This window comes from Molothrus aeneus, chromosome 1, assembly GCF_037042795.1.
Source record: "Molothrus aeneus isolate 106 chromosome 1, BPBGC_Maene_1.0, whole genome shotgun sequence".
Taxonomy (NCBI): domain Eukaryota; kingdom Metazoa; phylum Chordata; class Aves; order Passeriformes; family Icteridae; genus Molothrus; species Molothrus aeneus.
In genome coordinates this window covers 96,709,505-96,732,216 of record NC_089646.1, presented here as the reverse complement: position 1 = coordinate 96,732,216, position 22,712 = coordinate 96,709,505, and the positions used below count along the sequence as shown (strand labels likewise).

General features: G+C 33.5%; 1 protein-coding gene across 2 annotated transcripts in view; it reads right to left on the bottom strand.

Moving 5' to 3' along the window:
- The window catches only part of RTTN (rotatin), a 79,401-nt gene that overhangs the window by 35,218 nt on the left and 21,471 nt on the right, over window positions 1-22,712 (bottom strand). The window contains exons 16-32 of one of the 2 annotated variants that reach the window (XM_066546152.1): window positions 20,828-20,944; window positions 18,943-19,082; window positions 18,520-18,691; window positions 17,486-17,585; window positions 16,387-16,475; window positions 14,165-14,282; window positions 13,809-13,905; window positions 12,994-13,062; window positions 12,477-12,665; window positions 11,539-11,778; window positions 9,992-10,136; window positions 9,053-9,207; window positions 7,589-7,808; window positions 5,796-5,924; window positions 4,420-4,527; window positions 3,621-3,779; window positions 2,198-2,269 (exon numbers count right to left, since the gene is read on the bottom strand). In XM_066546152.1, the coding sequence (XP_066402249.1) occupies window positions 2,198-2,269; window positions 3,621-3,779; window positions 4,420-4,527; window positions 5,796-5,924; window positions 7,589-7,808; window positions 9,053-9,207; window positions 9,992-10,136; window positions 11,539-11,778; window positions 12,477-12,665; window positions 12,994-13,062; window positions 13,809-13,905; window positions 14,165-14,282; window positions 16,387-16,475; window positions 17,486-17,585; window positions 18,520-18,691; window positions 18,943-19,082; window positions 20,828-20,944 (2,319 nt within the window). Of the gene's footprint in view, window positions 1-2,197; window positions 2,270-3,620; window positions 3,780-4,419; window positions 4,528-5,795; window positions 5,925-7,588; window positions 7,809-9,052; window positions 9,208-9,991; window positions 10,137-11,538; window positions 11,779-12,476; window positions 12,666-12,993; window positions 13,063-13,799; window positions 13,906-14,164; window positions 14,283-16,386; window positions 16,476-17,485; window positions 17,586-18,519; window positions 18,692-18,942; window positions 19,083-20,827; window positions 20,945-22,712 lie in introns of both variants that reach the window. The other variant, XM_066546157.1, reaches the window with a different exon arrangement.

Sequence of the window (22,712 nt, the reverse complement as noted above, 5' to 3'; positions counted from 1 at the left end):
TGAGATATGATGAACAGTTTGAGGCAGAATGTAGCATTTCAAGTAAACTATTTATGATGAATTATAAAACTCTACTCATACACTGTCAGCAATAGACTTAGAATGTATTGACTATGACAAGTGCAAACTTAGGAAATACTGAGAAATTTAGTCCACATTTTACTGCCCAGGATTGTCTTTGCCAGTTTCAAAAGCCATGCCAGATCTTTTATTGTACAATGGAGGGGCCTTGAAAGAGTTACTCATCGATTACACTGACAGAGTGCTCTGACTTCAGCAATCTTTATACAACAGTCTGCTGCACTCTTAGAGTGCTTTACACAGGTTGACTTTACTCATGACTAAAGAGCAGCGTAGGAAATTTTTAAAGTGACATAGCAAAATGAAATATTATGAAGCAGATCAACTAGACAAAAGTAACACTGGAGACATTCTCATGAAGATACTGGCCTGCAAACTCTATTTATATTTCTTTTTCCAGTCCTATTTGCCTAAGGAATAAAATAGTAATGTTCTAATTTGGCTGTAGCACTGTATTCCTACTATTCACCAAGATCCATTTAATAGCCCTCCTTTTCTTCCTGGCACTAAAGGAAACAGACAAATCATGTTATTCATACAAAGGAAAAAAGTTACTCTGAAATATAAAATGTTATCCTGGTGGTATGTTACAGTTTTTATTTTGAACAGTTTTAATTTACCAGTAAGTATGAAGTGTTGTTTGATAACATCTTTCAGCATGAACACTTTTTAAGTGATGAGCAATTTCCATTAAATGCAGTTCTTAATAAGAATCACATTGACTCATAGCTTCTTTTAATTGCACTGGAATTCATCCAGAATTGTGCAACTGGATTCAATTTTTGTCACCTCACCATAGTAATTGAATTTTTTTATAAAAGGCTAAAAAGCAACTTTTAATAGAGTCTATATTGAAAAGCTACAATGGCTGCCCTCTTGATACCCCCTACGATTATGAATTTAGACAATTACTATTTATTTTGATAAATTAGAAGTAGTAAGACTGAAACAAGGGCCAGATTTGTAAAATTGCTTCCACATCTTCTTTTATGATTACATGTAAAGAAAAGATGAGACATTCTGTACAATTCAACTCCAAGAAATAGCATAATCAATTTTGGGTGCAGCTGAATCATAGATAACTTATCCTAGTAAAACAGCTGGAATGCCTTTCAGCACTAACTTGATCTTTTGCAGAAAGGAACAGATTAAAAATAATATTGCTGTGTCTGCAAATTTCTTCAAAAACTAATATACACTGTTCCCATATAGGTAATCTCACACACTGAAAGGAGCAAGACAGACATTAAAAACAGATATGAAGGTCACAAAAAAATTTAAAAATTGCAAGCTAAGATCCAAATATCCTGATGTACAATGAACCAGACTTGCTGAGAGTAAAATAAGATGACTGACTCCAGAACAGAACTGTAAAAGTCTCCAGGGCATCTTAAAAATTTAAAAAATATCTGAAAAGAGAAGGTAAAGAGAGATAGACTCCTCTCACTGGTATCCAGTGACAGAAGTAAAGGCATTGAGCAAAAACTAAAATAAAGGAAATTCTACTTAAACCTAAGAAAAAAAACTCGCTGAGGGTAGCCAAACATGAGAACAAGTTGCACATAGAGACTGTGGAGTCTCCACTCTTCGTGAAACTCAAAATCCAACTGGAAACAGCCCTGAGCAACCTGGTCTAGAGTTCCCTTTGCTTTGAGAAAGTGGTTGTCTTCAAGAAGCATTTAAATTGACCTAAGAGACAAAATGCTTCATGTTTCTTTCAAAACATTTTATAAACATCACATTAACCAAATTTCCTCTTCCTCATGCACCTCAAATCATGTTTTACCTGCATTTCAAGTGTGAGTAAAAAAAATTATCAATTTCTATCCTAAAACATTAATGATATATACCATATAAGTAAGCAAGTATCCTAGCAACCCAAAGATACTAATTCATGCAATGCAACATATATGCAATCTAAATGTGGTTGTTTTATTGAGCTTGCTGAAAGTTTGAGAGAAGTTTGTCTATTCATTTATTTCTCTTTCCAAAATGTAACCTTAGACATGTAATTTTTAAGTTCATATTTTATAGGTATTCTGACACAACTTTTCATATCAAATGACATCTCTCTGCGACACCATGACTTTTGTTAACAAATTTAATAGTCACTCACTTGCCAAATACAATCTTTCATGTCTTCTGTAGGGATTGGAATCACTAGCAGATTTTGTAGAATAAAAGCAGCCTGAAAGAAATTAAAGCATCAATATTGCCATCTAGCCATCACAGTTCAAAAAGCCAATTAGATTGAAGAGTACTGTCTACATATTATTCCACTGCTTCAGATATATGTTGAAATACACAGAATTCTCATGTTCATGCTGGGAAAAAATAGTTAGAAGGATATAACTTCAAAGCCCTCAAACTTCACTTACAAGAGATGTCAGTAGAGCATGGCCCAAGAGCAGGCTGGTATAAAAAAGACAAGGAAAAGATGGGATGGAAACCACAAGGAAACAAATTTATTTATAAAATACTTTCATCACTGTTCCAGCAAGTCAATTGTACAGAACAAGCATTACAAGTACCAGGGGAAAAAATCCTGAACAGAAAAACCTAGATAATTGTTTATAATTAGTCACTCCATTGTCCTTATGTTTTGGGGTTTTTAATTATTAAAAAATAATTGGGACAATGTGAACCCATTAGGACAGAGACATGTTTAAAATATTTTCTTTTCTACAAATAGCATGTTTGTTTTTCTAATTTATATTACACACACTTCACATGTCTGTGCATGGATTGAAATTCCTTGTTTTATATTTTGTCAATCTTTTGTCAATGACGTGAATCTTAAGAGAATATCATTAAGAGACAATAAGTTGGAGTTAAATAAAATAATGAAGGACACATTATCAAAGGCATTTTGAGACATAATTTCAAATATTACTTTGGAAAATAAAATTAGTTAAGCAGTAGAGCTGGGAAAAAAACAAGTCACCAAGTGTAAGAGCTTTTATTTCTTACTGATTAGAACAGAAGGAAAACTTTACAACTAGAGCTGTAAAAAAATCACAAATAAAATGTACAGATCTTAAATTCATCAATATACAATGCTATGTGTAGTTCTACCATAGTACAGACCTTCAGTTCTCACCAGTAAACCTTAGTGCCTAGACAAATTAGATATTTCATGTCTGCAATGAACACATATTTACTGCAGATCAGGTGATGAGTTTGTACCAAAGCATTCATAAATGCTACAAAGCAGCGATTAAAATCAGGCTGATTAGTTATGCTTTAGCAACTTATTTATCTTACAGAGTAAGCCTTAGAAGCTTTTATGAGTTCACTTGTATTGTTTATGTCATTTCTGTTTTGAAATAAGTAATCTGTATTTGCTCCTTCTTATGCAATTCCTAAATAAGCAGCTAAATCTTTATATTAATCAGGTAGTGTTTAACTTACAAAGCAGCAGATGTTGTGCAGTGTCAGATAATAGATATATACAATAAAAAATTAAAAAATCTTTTTTCTCCATAATCAAAATCTACAAATTGACAATCTAACACAGCAGAAGGACACAAGAAACATACCTCCCTGCGTACCATGCTACATTCAGATTGATCCAGAAGGATGTTTATCACCGTTCCCCACAGGCCTCCTGAAATATTCTGGCAGCTTTCTGCTAAAGCAATACATCCTATTTCAAGAGATGTAAGAGCTGATCCTATTCCAAGTGCTGTAAATCTGACCTAGTACATATAAGCACAACAGAAAGTGGTATTTCTTACAGTAATTAGCAATACTTTTATTATTAAGTTGTATCAACAGGATCTGGAGCTTAAGGGAATAATTTCAAAAGTAACAACCTCTTTTCCTATATGTCTCTTGCTCTCTACTCACAATCACAACTAAATTTACTTTGTGTTTATTCACAAAGTGAATAAACAAAATTATTTTTAAACATTCAAAAGTACACAAGATAATCTTAAATATTCTTTCATATTTTACCACTTGAAAATAGGTCCATTTAGCAAACTCATAATTTAACAGATTCCCATTAAATACATTTGCTCTAAATTTTTAGTTCATGTAAATGTTTCTGCTTTGCAGCTAAATTACAGCAATGACAAGGAAAACTGCCAATAAATTATGATAGTGAGTGACTAATGAAAGCATAGAGGACACAAGATATAAGGAAGGATTTCTTAGATGATGTTTATATGGAAACACACTCTCCCTACTGTATTATTACTGCTATTTAGGATAGAGTTAGTAACATCTTAAATAATTCGGAACAGCAGTTCCACTATTAAATACATTAACGAATCAAAAATTTTCAAACGTTTAAGGGTCAAAATAAGATATGAAGTTAATATCACAGTAACAAACCTCAGGATCTCTATCTACCCATAAAGGAACCAGCCATGCCAGACCTAGATGAGACAGAACTTGTTCTTCACCACTATCATATGGCAAAGACCAAAGAGATATCCAGTCCTGATTAGCAAACAGAAAACAAATTAAGAAATTATTTTATAAATCTTTCAATCCATACCAGTGTACTAACAGTGTGAGCTACCAACAACTACTAAAACAGCTTGATGTAACTCTAATTGCACAGAGGAAGGATAATTTTGTATTTCTCTTTCCATAAGGATTTGACACTAATTCTCATGATGGTAAACAACAGCCAGGTTTTAAAATTTCTTTGAGACTAAAAATTATTAGTACAGTCCAAACAGTAAAACTGTCATAAACACAGAGTATGACTTAGAAACACAAGAAAATAAAACTTATCATTATGCTAGCAATGATACTAAAAAAATCAAGTCCACACCTTCATCTATGCATTTATGATCTAAGTCTTTGGAGGCTGCTGTCTCCCTGCAGTGTACTTAAAGCTCTGTCCCCTCCCAATTTAATAAACTCTTCCAGTACCTAGTATCTTGAAAAAGGAGTAGGGAGCTGAAGAAAGAGACACCTGGAATTTGGAGAAGCAGGTATACTGCAATTTCTAGTTACATGTGTGCTTGATCATAAAGAAAGGTTTTCATTTGTGGCTATCACAGATATTAGGAAGACTGGATTTTAATTCTTTAAAATAATACTTAATAGTTGAATTTGCTTCAACTGCTTCATGATAAAGGCTATCTTACTAAACTGGCAAATCTAGCCCTCAAACATGTACATGAACACAAAGCACAAAATGAATTTTGCTAGTATATAATGATAGCTCCTTTTATCTGGCAATCCTTTTTCCATGTATGTACATATTCTTTCAAATAGATACACACACAATTGTGAAAGTCCTATGTACATAAATGTTTAAACACAGGTTAGAAAGCCTGTTGTCTGTGAGGCTGAAGAAATAATGATGTTATAAATTCCTAAATTTATTCATCCTATAGAAAATCCCGATGTTTCATTTTTTTATAAAAAGGAAATGACACTTATTCTGAAAGAAGGCCTTTCAAAACCCACAGAATTATTTACAAACCAATTTCATTTTGTATACTATAGTCTATCCTGTACATTTATCTAAGATTATAGACCAAATGAGATCAATGTGGGGTTTTTTTGTATTTTGTGCTTCCAGTTGAGGGGAAGGAAGAGTAAGCAGTGGTCTGGTTTTAGCAGGACTAAACTCTCAGTTGGAGAGTACCATTCCTAAACCATGACAGAAAGTTATCTTTGAACTTAGCAGTTAAAATCTCTCTGCATAGCCCTTACCAGTGATGCAATAAGGACAATTGGAATGCACTCACCATATCCTTGGCTTGAGCCATCATTTCGTGAGATAAGTGAAGCAAGCAAAGGACTGTGCTTTTTGTCACACCTTTTCCCATGAAGGACATGGCATTTCCCCCCCACTCAACATAAAATGATGAGATGACCTAAGAGTGAGGGTACAAGTTCATAACAGCATTACTGTAAACAGCACACAGAGTACAAACTGTTTACACACTAAATCATGATTTAAACTCATGAAAGTTGATAGATTTCTAGCTGAATTGTAAGAATTTCTTTATTTCTGAGTCATTTGGTCATGTCATGAGTTCCTATATGTTTAAACTTCTGAACAACTGTAGCTTTTGATTTATTCAAATGAAGAATATAGTCAAGCTTAATAGTAAGCTCTAAGTTGAATAGAAACCTGAAAGTTTCTTTTCAAGGAGCTGAAAGTTCATTTATTGTACCCAGGTTTTCTTTTGCTATGTTTGGTACTAAAAATAAACTTTCATTTCAAAATTCAGTGTTCAAGAGAAAGTGTCATTTATATGCTTCATTGTGATTTGAAGAAATTTATCATTTTCTATATCAAATACTAATAAACAGAAATAAAGGTCAGTGGATCCTAACATAAAATAGTGTCTGATCAAATAAGTAACCATATTAAAGGTATTAAAAGCATATTAAAAGGCATGCTGCTTTCAACAAAATATGCCCCAAAATACTTTTTAAAAAAAATCCTCTTAGAAGATACACTTCTAGGCTTATTTTTCTTCACAAAAACACAGTGATTTAAACCTCTGCATTTTTGTTCTTGTTCTTTCTTTCAGTGTCCCAGCCTACAGAAGTTTTTTTTAATACCCACCTTCTCCATTCTTCTCCAAAAGAAACCCACATTTCCTTTCATATTTAGGCCAAATAAAACTGCCTAATTCTTCTGAACAAGAGCTTACACACACAAGCTCATTGCATGCCACAATATTTATTATTATTTTTTCCAGTAATATTCTTTCATTTGCATGACAAAATCTATAATCTTAGTGCCATTTTTAGTTTAGACTTCAAGTGACAGACCTCATCTAATCAATCAGGTCTAAAATGCTTACTTCCTTCTACTCAAGACATCTTGGCAAGTTAAGGCCCCTAAAACACTATATCTTTTCTTCATCAGATGTATTGGTATTTGAACTAAAAACTTTTAAAAGCATACTTCTGAATATGTTAATTCTGTTAAACAGAAAGACAGCATTATGCTTTTCCTTTTAAGAAGACTGGAGTTTTCAAAAGATATCATTTTAGGAGCAGAAGCTAGCTGTTTACCATGTCCATACACTTGGAAAACATAGAAAAACACTGAAAATAAGAATGAAATTTTGTCTTTCAAACAACTGCAGCAGCTTGAATTACCTCTTTTCTGCTTTCTCTGTGTTAACAACCTACCAACACGCTAATCTCCTCCCAGACCACCTTTCATATGTGGATTTTGCCTGGAGGAAGTTATCTTGGATTTTTCCTCTTGGGGTTTCAGTTATTAAAAACACCACATATATTTTTTATCTTGCTTAAAACTACAGTCACTTTGTATTACCTCTTAAATCAATGATGAAAGCACATGCAATACAACCAATCTTCACAACTACAGACACACATCACTCAATATAGTCTCTATATCATTCCTATTTACTTAGCAGGAAAAAGCATCTTTCCCACACCTATTGCTACTGACAACATTCACTAAAAGTGCATTGTAAAAAGCCTACTGTCATTAGTTCCACAGTTCTTTACCAGAATTCAAACCAAAAGATAAGTAAGAGCACAAGCTACTCACCTCAAGAAGACCTGTTAAATACTTCTTACAAATTGTGACAGGTTCAACTGCAGCAGAATAGGTACTCCAGCCTGGAAGTGCAGTAACATGAACCATTCCTTGTAACGTTCTCTCCAGTGATGGGAGTCCATAAAAATGTGGTGCATCTGTTAGCCTTAAGCACTGAAGCAGCTTCAGAGCCAGCTCTGTTCTGAATGAGCCAGCAAGTTCCAAGCCCTCCCTGGTTTAATTGTAAAAAACAAAACAGATGAACCATCAATATGAAACTGTTACAAAGAATCATTTTGAAAATGGCCAATGCCTCGTTCTTCTTACTATTAGCCTGTAAGGCTCAGCATCTCAATTATTTAATATTACATTATGCAAAGAGTAATATGAAATCAAATTTGATATTTCTACTTTTTCCCTGGTTCTGAAAACATTGCATCTGATTACAATGAAGTAGCTTAACTAATAAAAGACAAATGAGATATAACTCATTATTAAGGAGCATGCTAAACAAAGAGCAAGAGCTTGAAAACAATGGATGACACATTGAGAAGAGCTGCAAAACTCAGTAGTTCCAGAATCACACAGTGTCGAGAATATTCTAAGCTGGGAGGGACCAACAGGATTATCAAGTCCATTTCTTAAATGTATGGCCTGTTACACTTATGTTTGTTCTGATTCAAGAGACAAATTTAAAAATATTTCCTGCAAAAAACAGTAACTCTAGAATTAAGTAGATAAATAATACAGGAATATGAGACACATAAATAACATGGATGTCTATAACATGCCTTTTGCCATTGTCAAAACTTTTAGAAAATAACCAAGTGGAAATAATGAAAAAGATAATATTTTGAAAATATTTTTACAAAGGTATATTGTGAAACTAAATAATCAAGTATTATCTTGAACTGAAATTTTATTAACTCTTAGGATACAGTTGGATGGAGAGATTTAGTGTGGGAAAGGTTTTATGAGAAATTTGAAGAAAAAATAATGTAAATTAATTTCTGTGTTTGCTCAATTGAAAGAAAAAGGTTGGAGCTTCATGCTAAAAGTAGCTGTTGCAAATAGGACAAAAAAGAGTTCAATGAAAAGAAACATTTATTGCTATTTCCAATATTCCAATGTTTTACTTTGCTATAAATACATGTTACAAAATCAATGAAGTTACCATTTGCTCATGCAAATTTGCAGCAGCAAAAAAGAAATAGCCCTTCTCCTCCATGCAATCAATTTAATTATCCATTTGCTAAGTGACCACTAGCACATTCTCTTTCAAATTTCCTGGTTAATTTCCTGATTTTACAGTCAAAAGGAATATCCAATGTTGATCTTCATTTCAAGAGTGTATATTCACGGTTCAGAGCAATTGAGCCATGACGTAACAACATTCAAATTGTGACCAAAATTCAGCAGCAATAGGTGATATGATGCCCGCTCAGAATGACAGAGGCAGGTCCATTTGCACTGTACCTGTCAGTCACAGACATGGAACAAACTAACAACAGGTTAAAAAGACGAATGAGTTCTTTATCCAGTCGTTGCCTGACAGCAGCCTGTGTTTCATCCATTTCATCCTGCACCTGGGATTCTGGTCGCACCAGAAGGCCCACAAGGGATTTTGGCTGCTAAAAGAAAAGAATAAAAAATACAGTCACATAATGCATTGTTTAAATCCTCTTTTACTGCCTTCATTAAAGCCATTTTTTCTGTTGAAAACTTGCAAATCACACACATTATAAACCAGAAATTCCATGATTACTTAACTAAGAAGTAACTGCAAAAAGTTCAGTGAAAAATTCCTATAAATCCTAGCACTAACTTGAATCTTGAATCTATTAAATGCCATAAAAGAATCTACCGTTAAGGCCTTTCAAATATCCTGGCATTAAGAAGACAGTGTATTATGAAGGATGAAAGAAAACTCAAAGTATTACAGCAATAACCAGCAATAAAAAATAGATCACAAAAAAACCAGAAAACATAGTAAAAAAATTAGTTCAGGCTGCATTTTGGACTCCTCAGCTGCTTGAAAGACTTCATATCAAATGGCTTTTTTATATTAATGTATTGAATGGGTCATACTTTAAAAAGTTTATAGATTTCCCAGGTAGCAATATAAATTGAAGTACCAGTAGTCTATAAGTAATTGAAATTAAGTCTACGAGCATTTTCCCACAAATGCTTAGATTTTATTTGCAAATGGGAAAATGCAAGTGCATGCAGACTGTATTTAACATAGGACACCCTTTGTAAGACAATGGATGCTCTTCCATGTTACAGAGGTAAAATATTCGTAGCTGTGTAGCTAAGCCCACCCTCATGCAGCTCTGCAGGTACGCACACGTGTGTGCAACTGCAGTTATGTGGTCAATCAAATCATTTAAGTACGTACAACAACCCCATTCTTACATTTTTAAGCAATGATTTCAAGATCCACTTTAGATGGTCTGACTCCAGATTTGATTTCTGCTCTCTAAACAATTTGTTTAAAAATCTTAGGACATCTACCAAAAGCTTTTCATCCTCCACTGAAGCTGGAAGCACTTGTAGAAACCTGCAATACAAATAAAAGCTTTCATACTTGTACCTTCTTAAAAGAGCATTTAAAACTTCAGGCTAATAGGACTGGAGTCACCTGCAAATGTTAAATTATATGGAGTAAGTATGTCTATTACATTTATAGTAAATATGGCACTGTATTAGCCCATGATACACAAATATATACAATATACTGTTAATGTTGTTGTTGTTATTATGCAGAATAGTTATGCATATTTAAAAAATCTATTTGCATATGGTAATAATGTAATTCTGTTTAGTAAACTGTAGAGAAATCTGAGCAAGGTCACACAGGAAATAAAGAGTTAATTATCTATTAAATCTACTATTTGATAATATTAGGAAAGCTTACCTATGCATTTCAAATAGCCCTTATTTTAAATATAAAATTTTAAATATTTGATGGCTTTGTTTATGTAAGTTGCAAGATCACATAATCTCTGAGATTGCAATGGACTTGCAGGGGTCACCTGGTCATGCCACCCTGCTTATGAAGGGACACGTGCAGCTGGTTGCTCAGGACAAGTGTCCAGAAAGCTTTTGAGTAACTCCAAGGATAGAGATGCTACAACATCTCTGGGCAACTGTGTGGGTCACAGGTGTTTCGTCACCTTCACAGTAAAAAAGTATTTCCTGACATTCACAGAGATCCTCTTGTGTTTCAGTTTGTGGCCATTCTTTCTCTCACTGGACACCACTGGAAAGAGCCTAGCCCCAGCTTCTCTTCTGGGACTCATACACACTGACAACATCCTCACTTTGAGTATTCTTTCCTCCACATTTATCAGTCCTAGCCCTCTCATCCTTAACTCAAATGAAAAATATTCCAGTCTTTCATCATCTTTATGGTTCTTCATTGGACTCTTTCCAGTATGTGTGCTCCATATGATTCTCTCTTTTACTAGCAAGTCCAAAGCTGGACCCAGAGCTCCAGACCAGTGCTGAACAGAATAGAAGGATCACCTGCCTCAACTTGCTGCTAACACTCCTCCTAAAGCAGCCTAGGATAACATTTGCCTTTTTTACTGCAAGTGCAAGCTGCTGGTTCATTTTCACCTTGATGTCCCACAGGACCCCCAGGCCCTTTTCTGCAAAGTTGCTTTTCAGCTTGGTTCACCCCAGAGGCACGGGCTTGCTCTTCCCCAGGTGCAGGACTCTGCACTTCCCCTTGTTGATCTGCTTAAGGTTTCTGTCAGCCCAGATACAGATACATAGATATCGAATATATAAATATATAGACATATGATAGGTAGATAGATAGATAGATGTGTGTGTGTGTATATATCAGAATCAGAGATGCATTGACAATCAATTCCCTAAAGTTAAAATATGAAAAATAGAAATGTTACCATTTAAGTATAACAACCTTTAATGGATTATTGTAGTCAATATCTTACCTGTTCATTGCTTTCTGCCAAACAAAGCTTTTCAAAGTGGTTCCACAAGGCCCAGAACTGCATTTTAATGCAAGTCTGTCATTCAGGACATAGAAGCTAAGCCTAGTGAGAGCAGTTCTAACATCCCTGTGGGATGCTGCCTGAATTATCAAACTAAGACAATCCTGCAGTCCATAGTTTGTGTGAGTTATTTTCAATATAAGAATGTCTTCTGAGGAAAGTTTTAGCGAGTCTAAAAATCTGAAAAGGCATAGGGAAACATTATTAACAAACAGTATCTTTACAAACTGTTTCAGAGAGTGTTGACTTCTTCCCCTTCCTGCTTAACTGAGAAGACAAAACAGAAATTGGCTTAAAACATTATTTTTGTTAGCCAATTCTTTCTTGGCTCACCCTTCAAAAAAACCAAACCAATCAAAAAATTCAAACAAAACCAAAAACAACACCACCACACGTAAATCATGAGATGTTTTGAGTTCTTTGGAAAAATGATACCTAAATACCAATTCTTAATATTATCATTAAGAAGAATATTTATTTGAAATTTAAACCTTCAAGAAAACCAAGAGAAAGTCATGCAACTTCATAGCTGGGGGTCTACATAGTAGGAAAAAAGAGTCAGTTCCCTTAGCAACCCTAATGACTATAAAGAAAAACAGCCACAGAGCTCATTTAAAATTGTTTGGAATTAGCCTGACTATCAATAAAAGTTAGATTGAGCTCTAGACTTCATGTAAAAATGCAATTTAGGTAAAACATTAGCTGTGACAACATACCTTTATCCTCTTGGGATGTGATCCTTTACATTTAAATGACAGCATTCTCAAACAACTAACAGCTTGAACTGCTGTTTGAAGTTGAAAACCTATTTAAACTTCATGAAACACTAATTTAATTGAGATATATTGGGACTTAAAATGGAAGATAAAATGGCTCACGTTTCTGTTTCCTTCTCATAATTTACCAGCTGCAGTAGGTTTTCAATCCCATGGTACCATGACAGGTTCCAAGCTGTCTTAAGCATATCTGCCACAGGTTTCATAGCCAAGCACTCAGAAGACAATGGCACCACGACAGTATTAGGGCTTACTACGTGATGAGCAGTGATCCTGACTGGGAGATGGTACCTAAAAATACACAAAAAACAATAACAATTTTTTTGAAAGTGGTTGGTGAAAATTTGTTTGCTCATTTTTAAATTAAATGCTCTATTATGATCAGCTTGTAAGTTTGCAAATAAAGTTTTTGAAACTCTTTTACAGAGAACAAAGACATGGAGAGAAAAATTCCCTATTTAAAAACACTGATTTCATCACCATAAAAATGCTTTGATCAAGGTTTCCCTTCATTCTACCACTTCCATACTTCAGGAAGGACACACAATTGGAAATCAGCAGTTAACCGCAAAACAATCAAAACCAATGACCCAACCAATCAGCCAGCACCCACACCTACCTTCTAACAACAGCAACAGGTAAACTGAAGGCAGGTGCCTCAGTATTATTACTGGTTATGCCATCAGCCCTGCAAGAGATTAAGTCATAGCTATTATGCTCTATTTTAAGATTTGATTTTCTCCTAGTACTACACACATTATTTACTTATTTCTCTCTTTAGCTAGATCTTTAGGTAACCCACTGGTGAATAATTTGCATTAATAAACAATATTTCTTCATAATTATCCAATATTAAGATATTTCTTAAATCACACACATATGGAGTACTTATTGCAGATGTACTGTACATTAAAAACTCCACATACTTGTTTCCTTTTTTCTGTTGGAGAAAAACCACACATTATAAGTATTTTCAGTATATTTCACATGTGTGAATTCTAAAAGCACATTTTTGCACACACATGCAGCTTTTAAATAATAAAATACTGTAAGCTGAGGTCTGTTGCTTTAAAAACAACTGCAACAGTTAAAAGCAAAAGTAAATAGAAGAATTCTAATTAAGTTAAAAAAACCATGTCTACAGCTAGCTATTTGATTTGTGTAGTTTCCATTCATGGAAAAGATAGATTACAGACCAATCAAGGTTTTTTGAAAAATAAAATTAACACTAAGGTATTCAGAGTGCAAAAATATGCCATGTAGGCCTCCAGAGCACGTAACCCAGTTATTGAAACAATCTGGACTATAAGTATGCAATTTTGGATCTATAAAAGTTTGGGGCATAACTTGTCTGGAGATACATAAAAATTTATTTCTATTAAAAACTTAAAATTTGTCTAGACAATATGCTATTAAATAAGTGGATTTTCATACCATGTTTCTGTTCTTGCTACTTCATCAAACAACAGAAGACAAAGCAATACTGCAGCTTCAATTAAAACAGCACGATCGCTTTGGAGTATCAGGGAAACTGAATAAAATAAAGATATTTAAAAACATGTTAGAAAAAACTGATAACTAATAATACATAGAAGAACACTAGTTAAAAGCAACTGCTTTCCACAGTTTCCTGCCAACACTTTCAACACATGCCACAATATGGGAAAACTAGCACACAGTTATTTATGTTTTAAATATCAGAATCTGATACCATGAAGTGATCCAAAGTTCTTAAGAAGGTATCTAGCCATCTTTTGACAGGGGTATTATAGTGCAAATACAATTCTCACCTCTGAACAGCAAAAGCAGTAGAGAGGGTTGCTGTGCTAGGGACAGGCGAGCAACTGGGTCAGCACACACAATTTTGCGTAGGAGTGCCAGACATGGTACCACTAAGGATTCCATAAGCTACAGGAACAGAGAAAGAGATTGAATAAATACAACTATCAGTACAATTTATTATGATGCACTTAACACAGACTGTCCCACTATTAAGCAATATATTCAATCATTTGTAAAAGAGAAGTCTAGAACTTCCTCAGAATAGCACATTTCAGCCAGATGACAATCTCATATTCTTTAAAAAAATTATTTACTTGTTGATTCATTTTATTATTAATTGATGGTAATTTTATTGGTGGCTGGCTTCATAACAGAATTATAACATTTGCTTTCAAATTACAGAATTTTAGAAAGTATATATGTAAGCTGAAGGATTTTAAAAAACACCAAGTATTTACAACCATCTAAGTTTATTCTAAGTTTATTTACATTCGAAAAAATGTAAATAGTTTATCATATCATACTAGTTTTCTGGGTCCCAGCCTGTCAGATCATGAGAATGGAAAGCAGTTTGCTAAAACTTAAAGTGTCAATGAATGGCCAAAAATACAACCAAAGTCACAGCTCCTAAGAATGAGAAGAGAGTATTTCTTTCACAGTATCATTACTTTGCCTATGAGCTTCTGCCTTTAAAATTTATTTTGTAAACAGCATCAACAAATACATTTTATTTTCATTCCACATGAATGAAAGCCCCTACTTATTTAGTATGGAAAAATATCTTTTGCACAGTTATATATAAAGCCTTATTTAGATGCTGATTTCTATTTCTACTACTTCTTTTATTTTCTTTCCTCAATGGCCACTTTTCTAAGAACATGTAAGATTTTTTGTTGATTTTTCTTTGATATCGATTTTATGATTAAATTTAAAAAAAAATCATTTAAGGGGAGAACCAAGGATCTGGACTAGATTCCCTCAGGATAGTGTCCTAATGTCACAGGCCCTAGGGAGTTGTTGCCTGAGCCCTTCCTGATTAAATTAAACTTTAAAATAATATTTTTAGCCCTTTATAAAGTTCACCCTAGACCCTTACTTGATTATGAAGAATCTGCTCCGGGCAATGTATTTCCCATGTTTGTCCTTCTTTATTATTGAGCAATATCTACTCACTACCCAAACCAAAACAACAGTTTCATTACTTTCTCTCTCTAAAGAAGGTACAACAAAACTGACATAAAAAAAACCAACCCAACATTCAGAAACCTGAGGAACCCAATATTTCAATTTCTTCAACTGTATTAGAACAGTTTACTGAAGTACTTCTATACAAGAGATCATAAATTGGACAAAACATTCTTTAATGCTATGGAGATAATCTTAGATACTGATAATCTGGGGGAAGAAACTGCTATTTCTGAAGAAGTAATTTTCATTAGTTTGACAAAAAAAAAGGAAGTCCACTAAATATCAAGCAGCTCTTTTCTCTAGAACATTTTGGGAAAAAAGTCATTACTACACGAAAATTCTCATGATTTCTTAAAAAACTCAAGATTTCAACTGCTGGAATGAGTAACAATACTATGCAAGAAGCCATAAAACTTTATCGACTGACGTTATATTGAGCACCTACTATAGTTTAAATGTGCTTGCATGAAAGGATTTCAAAGAATGAATTAAAAAAAAAAATCAATCATCAGATTACTCATATATTAGAAAAACAGAAAGCTCCATCATCTACACCAAGAGACCCTCCCTGGTGAAGTGATCTTCTATTGGTCAGAAAATTATTTATACCTGAAATTCAATCTGACATGTTTACAATAGCACGTCATGCAATTACTTTTCATTTTTAATTATAATTTGCTTCAGAATTTAAGTTTAGAGACAATTATGCATAACATTTTGCTTTTTAATGGTCATTAAAATATTTTTGTACTCTACTGAGAAAGCTTTCAGGGAAGTTTTGGTACATTCCAGAACCTCACCGTACACAATTCTCTGGATATGTTTTCTCACAGGTAGGGAAGCCAATCTTCTCTCATTAAGAGAATCTTAGCATTATCAAAACTAGAGCAAAATACACATTTGAATTATAATTGTTATTAAACACTTGTATTCAGTGCAGCATTAATGCACAAAGACCAGTGTTGCAAGTCTAGAAAAAGGCAGACTCTGTTGCTGTCATGCTGTGCAATGCTTGCACAAGAACCGCTAACAATACTTTTACCTTGCCATCCACATGTACACACTCATTAAGGTAGGCCAATATCTTTTCTATCACACCTAACTTTTTCAGAATGTCATGCATTTTGGTATCTGTAGGAAAAGCAAAAGATAGCAAAAATAACAGGTTTCACACAAATTTAATATAAAAATGCTTAATATTAATATTGTTTTATAAGATTACAAACTCTTGCTATCTACAGTAAATTTCTAATATTGCCAATCAATCAACAGTAATATAGATCTCTAGCAAGGCAAGCCTTCTCCAAGTATTTTTACCTGACTATAGCAGCCTCTTGATTACCACATTCTTAAATACATTCCATAAATTCCCACAAGAATTTTACACTGAAAAATTACAGTAATCCCACTGTAACTCAATTTTAGTCAAACAAAGATGTCACTTCAAATATTTTAAAACACTTTAACAGTATAATATGGAATTGAAAATAGTATTTACTTAATCACCATGAGAGTATTTTCCACTGATATCACCCTTTAGAGTAACTGGTTTAAGAATATTCAACAACATAAACAGCAAAAAGGTAAGACATTTGAATTGGTTGGGTTGGTTGGTTTGTTTTTTAATAGCTAAAAAGTGATCCTTCATATGAAATTTGTCCTGATAAAACTTTATTTTTTCCTTCACAATTTCATCCTATGCTTTGCTTCAATTCTGAAACATATGAAAATTTTTGCAGTCATAACTATATATATATTTTATGAGATAAAGTAGATATACTTCCTCATTTTTGTGGCAATTTTTCCAACAGTATTTTTAATATTATCTAAGATTTCACCCTCACATGGTAAAGTACTTATGTGCTCTCATTAGAATCCACATTCCTTGGAGAAAACTTATTGAATTAGAGTTTGAGTATATAAAAACATCAAGCTGTCTTTGAAATTCTACAGTTATGCACCAAATGAAATAATGCTCTAAGATTGCTTACTTGCATTGCAATTCAATCACTTCTTTTTACCAAAATTAATAAAATAAAAATTACAAAAAGGACCCTTAGCACAAGCATGCAGACAACCTAGCAAAACCTCAAGCTCCCAAATGACCAGCACATGAATACAAATTTTCTGAAGAATTTTACCTTCTAAAATAACAACCAGCTGCTCAGCTGCAGACTTCCTTAAAACTAGGTCAACAGCATCAGAAGTCAAAATATCATACAGCTGTTCAACAGTTTCTGCCTAAAAGTAAAACAATATTAGATTTGCATCCCGTATTCAGGATGCAAAACAAGGATACAAGGATACCAGCCAAATTTCCTAACAGGAAGTAAAAGAAAAATTTAAATTCTTTATTAGAATGTATTTGATTAGATCCTACATACATGTAAGAGGAACGGATTAGGTTACAATCTTTTTGCAACAAATCTCTAATAACATCTATGGAATATGAAAACCAAACAGTTTCTAGTGCATTGTAACTGCAGACTTCTAACAAATAATGCCTAATTTATGTAGGACTACAGAATCTTAACACTATACAGAAATGGTAGAACATGCTTTAAAGTCTATAAAGGGGACTGACTTTTTAAAGGCAATGGAGTCAAGCATCTAAGCATTTGCTTATCATATTGTTAATCTGAAAGTATTGAGGGGAATGAAGAAAGGATAATAAAAGGGAGATGAGAATTCAGAAAGAAAAAAAAGAGAGGCATTCCCTTGAGTCATACACTCATGATTTGTTTTACACTTTGCAACAGCAGCAATATTAAGTAAACACAGACATAAGTTTGCAATCTGCTTTAAAATATTTCATATTACAAATTATTTGTGCCTGTTTTAGTAAAAATTGTTATTGTGGGGAAAAAATATAGAAAAAAAAATCTAGAAAAAAATCAGACTCTATCCATGCAGAATGAAATTGCTATGAACAGACCAGGCCTGTGTTCTCTGCAATAAAATCTTTTCTGCAGAGCAGGAAAAAAGGAATGATTTTTTTTCTTAGTGTTGCAAATGGTAGCACAAGAATCACTGTTTCAGTGCACACAGAAAGAATATATCAACAGACTTCTTTTCATGAAGCAAGGCAATTTGTATTAAATATTGCAACCTTCTGAAAGTGGAAACTCAGAGACTGGACAGGTAGAAGAGCAAAATTTAGAAAGAGTTTACTAACCTTAATTATTGAGTTCATTTTATCATCCAATTTTAGCTCCATAGCTCCCTCTATAATAAATAAGTTTGAAATGCTGGAAAGGACATTACCATTCAGGCACGGGCGTTTCAGGTTTGCCCCTTCCTCATTAAGAACATGGAATGCTAAATGTTTAGCAGCTACAGAACGAACCCTAAAGGAACAAATACTTAAAGTAAATATATAAAGCACTCATACTGGAAAATTTGAGCAGTATAGTTAGAAATTAATTTGTTTTAAAAGTTAATATGAGGTGTAATTCAAAAGTTAATATGGGGTGTAATTCAATTCAGACTTGATTAATTAACCTTTCAAATCAAGACACAGCAAGCATAACCTTTAGGAGAAGACATTATTGTCATCAAGATGAGAAAATGTGCTGAAAAGCTACAAAGCATTGCTTACAGCTGCTTTTTTGAGAAGAGAAGGCGCAGAGCAGACTGTAGTCTGGGAGTTCCTGGAAGAATGCCCTCTCCTTTGTCAGAGGTTGTTTCACTCAAAGAGAGGATGCATTTACCTAAAGTATCTTTTGTGTCAGCATAACCCTAAGTGAAACAAACAACAAACAAAAATTTCCAGAATTATAAAAATCCACTTATTAATTTAGCAAATTAGACAAGGTAATTAATTCCATTTTAGGGTCTAAGGGAGGGTGAGGAAGGAGCAACATAAAAAAACAACTATACAGTTATTTTTAAGAAAACATTCAAATTCTGCAGATTAATATTCCTCTGTGAAAAAAAAAAAAGATCCTTCATATAAATTAAAGATTTCTTTACATGGTTCAGAGGTGCTTTGACTCAAAGCTTCACCGTTCAATCTGTTAACATGATTCTGCTCTGTAAGACCAGTTTCCATTTCAATAAACAAAATTTAGTCCCTACAAGAAAATTATTTTAAAACACTAAATTCTACCTATTTTCAGATCTTCATCAAAGCATTTTCACACACAGACAAAAGGGAATCAGTTATATCAAGTAATGATATTGCAAACATTTTACAAGTAGAGCACAATACAATGCATTTTCTATGCATCTGGTAAACACAGACCTCTGGCATACCCTACTCTGGTATCTATTGTACAAAGCCACTATAGGCTACAGAATAGAGGGAAATTCTACTCACAAAGATTTCTCACACGTTTACCCTACATCTTATAGTAAAACCCCTATTAAATCTATTAACTATTTAATCTTGACTATCAATTGTTTGTAAGATATATATGCAGGTAACATAAAAAAGCTCTAATGACTGGTTGAGAAAGCTCTGAAATAACCCTTCTCCCTTCTCGTTCAAATTCTCAGTCTATTTCCTCTACATATTTTTTCTTTCTAAGCCCTCTATTTCAAGGCCCATCTTATTTGCAATTTCTCCCCATTTTTGCCTTGATTTTTGTGCAACTTGCATACAGAGTAAATTTATATAAGCCTCTTTTTCAACTTAGGGTAATACTGAGGTGCAGGCAATTAACGAACACACAGCAGGGAAACAAGGAAGTTGGTGTGAGTGTGATTTTTTGGGGAAAATGAAGACAAAAGGTATACTTGAATTTATTAACTAAGAGAGAAATAAGGCAAAAAAACAGATACCAGGCAAATGCAGGAAAATGTCTAATCTGGAAGACTAAGGGCAGACCACAATAAGGAAATTCCAAGTACTAGTAAAAAAACAGTAAAGAATCCAGATGAAGCAATTATGCTGAAAATCCAACTGAGAAAGGTAAAAGTTCCATTTAGATCAAGCTGAGAGTAAAAATAATGAAAATTAAATCTGTACATTGCTGGAAACATGAAGATTAAGGCTTAAGGAATACTTCTATAATATTGGAAACAAAACCACCGAAAACAAATATCTATATATACTAAAAAAAATAGCTTAGGCTGATTGCTATTTTTTGAGTGTGTATTTGATCAGAAAACTATTATTACAGAGAAGCTAGTTTTCAAATTTAAGACATGGGGGACATTTCAGTAATTATGAATACTTTCATCTGTACTTGCATTATCCCCTCATATCTTCAAACGTTTTAAGCCCCAGTCAGTACTGGTTCATTTATGCTACAACATTTCAAATTTCATGCACAAGTGATATCAGGCTAAAATGTGTCTACAAATTCAATATACTAACAAACTTTAGTACATTTTATAGGTGTACTATAAAACATTTCTCCATTTGACACCCAGTAGAACAAATCTGTTGGTATGCTACTGTTTATCTATTTTCCATCTGCTACTTAACCTGATATACATGATTGCATACATCAAATTCAGATTAAAGCACTTGGAAGTACCTGTAAAACAGGAATTACGGGACAGAGAGCCTCAATAAATTTGTTCCAAGTCAATACTTCCATCATTAACCGTCCTTGCAATAGATGTATTAGAATGGCCTTGGCTGTAGAGTTCACCTGCTCAATAACAAAAAAAACAAAACCACTAATGCAACCACCGATGTGTCTAAGTTAGTCAATGCTAAAATTGGAGATGTTATACAAAAATGTCTCAAAGAAAAAATATTGCTACTGCAGAATGCTACACTTAAATTATCAGTTCAACTCCATATTAAGTTGTTCAAAAAGCCTCCAAGCGAAAACACACAAATAGTTCTGCCTAAAGAGCACATAATAATTTTCTCCTTAGAACACTGGTTTGTCTTTTCTGAAATAAAATAAATCATTACTTAAAACTTCTACACCCATCAGTCCTTCTATCCGGCAGGTAAAAGAAATTCTGTTTCTTTTCTTTCCCGACCTTGACTTTCTGGGGCATTTTATTCCCAGTCTATGATATGCTTCTGAAGACACAGAAAGACAAGAGACTTAAAGCCTGTTATGTGGCAAATTCACTTTCCTGAAGCAAAGAATCAAGCTAAAAAGGCTACTGAATATTTCAAGCTGTATCATAACTCATCTGAAGTTCTCTATCAAAACCAAAAAAGCCATATGATACAGCATTTACACTGCATTAACATATCCAGTATATAATCTACATAACATGTAATACTAGAGTATTTACAAGCTAAGATTATTAACGCAATGGGAACATAGGAAAAAAGCCCAGCTTATCAGAATTAACTCTTATATAGTGTGAAAACACCTACCTTCAGCAGCTAAAACCCTGCATTTTATGCCAGAGCTAAAAATCCTCTCCCCCCAGGAAACAAGGACAGCCTTTAATAATATCGCTTTAGCCTATCTTTAGAGAGAGACTGGCTTTATAGAATCATATAGCAAATATCAAGCCTAACTTGAAATACAAGGTTCTTGTCAATTTTTTTCTCCATGTCACATGCCTAAAAGATTGAACTGATACTTTATGAACACTTAAGCAGCAGTTACACAGCAAGAAGTAATATAAATTTAAAAATACTTGGATACAATGTTCATTATCTATTTTGTTAGAAATATAATAAAAATACACTATAAGGTAGAAAACAAAATGTGACAAATTTGTAAATAGGCATTAGCTCTGATTCTTTTAATTCAGCATCAATTGAAATCTATTTCTTTTGCTTGAACAACCACTAATACAGAAAACTCCCAGTCTTTTTAATAACATATCCAATAGAGTAGCCAAAATAAATGCCTTCCTTGCAAAAGATAAATTACATTCAAAGCATAAACATAAAGCACATTCTCAAAGACATTTTACTTCTCTCTTTAAAATGCTCACATCTAAAAAAATCACTTTTAAATGGAACTGTGCTTAGTACTGAATTAAAAAAAAATCTCATTCCAGAAGAGAAGCTAAAAATATATAAATAATTTGGTAGTCAATGTTCTTTCTGACTGTAGGGATGTTATAGATCAGCTATAAAGTAGTTGTCATAAAGAACATAAGTAACTTTATTGTCCTCTCACAACTCCCTACTTAGCTCTATAGGCTAGTGGACATATGTTAAGCAGTCATGCATATAAATGAACTCAATGGAAATTTGGTCCTATTCTACAACATTATAGAACACTTCTATAATGCTCCAGTAACTATATTTAAACACAGATGTTTGTGGTGGTGAAATATAATTTCATAGCAAAGACTTGCAGATTTAAACTGTCTTTTTGTTCCTCAGCTATTTCAGAAGCTACCCCACTTTTACAAAACTTGAGACTTCATGTTTCCCATAAATGTGAAGCACCATACATACATTTTCATCATATACCCATTTTACTAGGGCTG